Here is a 3,510-nt window from a genome sequence, read left to right as displayed (position 1 = left end):
ACAGGTTCGGGAACAAGGCCTCCAGCCCCATTGACAAAGCACGGGCAGGAAGGAGAAATACTGTTTTCCCAGTCTGAAGACCATGGATTTGGGAGGAAGATGCCGGATTACATGCAGAACTTAATGTAAAAACAAAAACTAACTCAGAAAAATGCCAGAAGAGAGCCATGTACTAACAAAGTATGCACTTACATTCTGACACTCAAAGATTAAGATCACCCATTTGGGGAAAAATTTGGTAAATATGCTGAGCTCTGACCCATGTGGTTTTGTTTCTTTTTCCCTGAACAGCTAGTCTATCTGCTGGTTCACCTTGGGAGTGGTTGAAACTCTGAGTGTGAGGGGCAGGGCATGGCCAGTGACCAGCCAAGCCTCAGGAGTCTCCCACCTGCCCAAGAAGGGTGATGACCCTTCTCTGGAGCAAGATTCCCACTGTCTGGGTTACTTGGACTTCCAAGTGAACCTGGAAACTTCTCTCTGGAGTGGGAACCTTTGAGCATCCAGGGAAGCATGTCCACGTGTGCAGAATGCCACACCCAGGTGGGCTCCCGCCTCCCCTGTGCTCTGACAGTGCTGTCTGTCCAATTGTGCCTGATCTGCAGGCCCCAGCCCCCTCCCCCAACTCCCAGCTTCCTCCCCTCCCTGCCCTGGGCCAAGGAGGAGAGCACCTTGAACATTTGCTCATGATTGAAAACAAACTGGAAAACTGCACAAATAAGAACAGACTTTTAATAATTTATTATTATAGAAAAACATCTTGAATAAATATGGGGTATGAGCTTAAATAAATAAATAAATAAATATTAAAATACATAAATATATAAATAAATAGTACTGACCCCTGCCGGTGTAAAACATTTCCTGCTTCCCCTGCCACACGTGTATCAGGGTCAACATGGCCCTGAACAAGTCAGTGGCCCCCTACAGCTCTGGCCCTCCCTGTGGTCCCTCCAGTGTGAAGATCCTGAGTTTTGTTTGGCTCTTTGTGGGTAGGAGGGCAGCGATCTGTGAGGTAAGCTGCTGGGCTGGCTTCTGGCTGGTCTGGCCTGCTTCACTTCTGGACTGGTTCCCAGCAGTCAAAGGGAATGATAAAAAGGAAATCCTTCAGGTTCTCTTTGAAACTTTTGAAGGTGATAATCTGGGTTTCACAGGAAGTTTCCTTAAGAGAAAAAAGAAAAAAAAAAAAAACCTGAGTCCAGGCATGAGGGGTAACATGGGGGAAGGATCAGCATGTTTCTGTGCTGCCTCTGAGAACTCAGAGGTCAGAAGGCCTGTCTGGGGCCCGCCTGCTGACGTGGATCAGGTGACATCTTGCCACCCAAAGGGTGCACAGCGCTGTCAGTGGCAGCTGGACCAGGGGCCCAATAAAAGTGCAAGACAGACATTGGTCTGCTGGGCATCTGGGCCCCTGCGTCTTTGGTCCCAGGCCAGGGCACAAAGCTGAGCCCCGGCTGTCTCTAGGAGCCCAGAATGAGCACATTTCAAGGCCACAGACCTCTCTTTTCCCACAGGGAAGGAATGTTTGGGGCCCTTTTCCATTCTGAGTAAGCTTTCCTCCTTGCTCCAGTGCAATCCAGGCATCCCAGGAGGGACCAGGGGAAAGTCCTTTAAGGAGGAGGCACTTGGGCTATGGAACTTCCTCTGGGCCTTAGGTAGGTCTTGAGTTTCCTTGTATCTGCCTCACCTCTGACATCATTAATGGTAATGACAAGCAAGGTAGCAGCTCCCTCTAGGACATGGTACAGTCTCTCGAGCTCCAGGGCTTTAACACCTAGAGTGGTTCCCTCTCAGGAAGGGCTGATCATTACAAATCTATTGATTCAAACCATCTGGAGTCCCAAATGCCCACAGCCAAAAGTCTTGCCCCACTATTTCTCCACCCTCCTCGAATGAGACCTTCCTGCTTGGGCACCTAATGGGGGCACTCACCTGGGTTGGGGGGCAGTGTTTCTTGTAGTGGCTGGCCATCATGGTCAAGGAGCCCGTGAGACTGGTGAGGCTGCCCCGCAGGCCCTGCTTGTACAGCTCCAGGCGAGTCTGCAGGCATGTCGGCTCCTGTGAGAAATATCCATTCCTTGGTGAGCAGTGGCCAAGTGTGCTCTGGTGGGCCCAGGACATCCTCCCCATCACTGCTTCCTCTTCTCATCCCACTCTCCCAAGAGCAGGGCCTGGGAGGGGCACAGGATTATTTCTGACTAAGCTCAGGCCAGGCCCTGTCATACACACAGCCTTGTCCCCCCATCCACTGCAGACGAGTCTGACTCGCCCTCACCACTCAGCTCAGGCCACCCCCAGGCGGCACAGCCACATTCCCTTGGTCTGGTATCTCAAGAGGGTCCCAGCCCCCAGAAAAGGAGATCGCTGGTCCTTCCACCCTTCAGGGGAAAGGGGGTAGGGGGCTTGCCCAAACCTGCTGTGCAAACACAGTTGTTCCTGAAAACCTTCTTTGACCTTCATTGGCCAGCACGGTGTCCACAGGGCTTGGTCTCGGGGCACGGTGAGTGTCCCAAGCCCACACCCCCTGTCTCATGACATAACCCCCACCTGTCCCTGGGTGACCCCGATACCCTTGAACACTAGGTCTGTCTATGGCTGCTCAGCTAATAAAGGAGTCCACATGACTGCCACGGGGCAAGGCCTCCTAAGCAACCCTCCTTCTGGCAGCCAGCTGGCTGGAGAGAAAGGGGACAACCCTATAAGGGTCCATCTAAAATGGAGTCAGTCCCCAGGGCGGAGGCCTTTGGGAAAAGGTGTGTCAGAGAGAAGCATCTTACCTGGGAGTCAAACATTTCAGAGACGACTTCTACTGTTTCATTCTGTAGAAAAGGAAGATGTTCTGTTATTGAGCTGACAGGCAGGAGGAGTCCAGGCCAGCAGGGGGGCCTGGGCGTGCCTGTGCTCCCTCCCTCACTCACCATCACAGCAGCAGTGTCACTGCTGTGGTTCAGAAGGCTCAGGGCCTCCTTGATGGCATCCACATGCTGCCAGGGCCGGGTGACAGGGCTGGGTGGGCGAGTGGGTGCGGAGAAGCTGCAGACCACAGTGCCCAGGAGAAGCAGGTTCTGCAGCCACATCCTCTTGAGGACTTTAGCCTTTCTCTCTGAGCACTGGGCTCACTGGCAAAAGAGCTCTTATATACACAGTTAGAGGAAATGATTAATGGTGACCACAAAACGCCAGGGAGGCGGGGGAACTACCTGAACTGTGGAATCTCCTGGCCCTTATCAGCTGCCATGGAACGGTGAGCCTTTCCCCCAGGTGGTCAGGCTTGGGGGTTTTCACTAGTGAGCCCTTCCAAGAATTGGCAGCCCACCTGCCTGCTTTCTTGAGCGTTCTCCAGCCCTCCCCAGCAGTCTGACCTGCCAAGGCTTCCCCCTCCCTCTGAGGGGCCTCTGGGTACAGCTTGGACTTCCTGGCCTGAAGTGGCCAGGGCGGGGCCTGGAAGACACTGGATTGGGCTTCTACCCCCGCCCCCACCCTTGGCTCCCCATCCTGCCTGTGTCCCAAGAA

General features: G+C 53.5%; 1 protein-coding gene across 1 annotated transcript; it reads right to left on the bottom strand.

Moving 5' to 3' along the window:
• Positions 1–622: 622 nt before the first annotated feature.
• On the bottom strand, positions 623–3,275 carry CSF2 (colony stimulating factor 2). Its single transcript, XM_040241804.1, has 4 exons — positions 2,916–3,275; positions 2,775–2,816; positions 1,930–2,055; positions 623–1,159 (listed from the first exon to the last, which is right to left on the bottom strand). The coding sequence occupies exons 1-4, from the start codon at positions 3,072–3,074 to the stop codon at positions 1,052–1,054; spliced, it is 435 nt and encodes a 144-aa protein (XP_040097738.1). The 5' UTR covers positions 3,075–3,275; the 3' UTR covers positions 623–1,051.
• Between the last annotated feature and the right edge of the window lie 235 nt (positions 3,276–3,510).

This window comes from Oryx dammah, unplaced genomic scaffold, assembly GCF_014754425.2.
Source record: "Oryx dammah isolate SB20612 unplaced genomic scaffold, SCBI_Odam_1.1 HiC_scaffold_5, whole genome shotgun sequence".
Classification (NCBI taxonomy): domain Eukaryota; kingdom Metazoa; phylum Chordata; class Mammalia; order Artiodactyla; family Bovidae; genus Oryx; species Oryx dammah.
The sequence above is the reverse complement of the archived record's forward strand: the minus strand, read 5'-3'. Positions and strand labels throughout refer to the sequence as shown.

Excerpts from the sequence above, each read along its gene's own strand:
- CSF2 (XM_040241804.1), bottom strand. The coding sequence starts at position 3,074 with ATGTGGCTGCAGAACCTGCTTCTCCTGGGCACTGTGGTCTGCAGCTTC. Across the intron at positions 2,056-2,774 it reads CTGAAATGTTTGACTCCCAG|GAGCCGACATGCCTGCAGAC; the intron begins GTAAGATGCTTC and ends TATTTCTCACAG. Across the intron at positions 1,160-1,929 it reads AACACTGCCCCCCAACCCAG|GAAACTTCCTGTGAAACCCA; the intron begins GTGAGTGCCCCC and ends TTTTCTCTTAAG.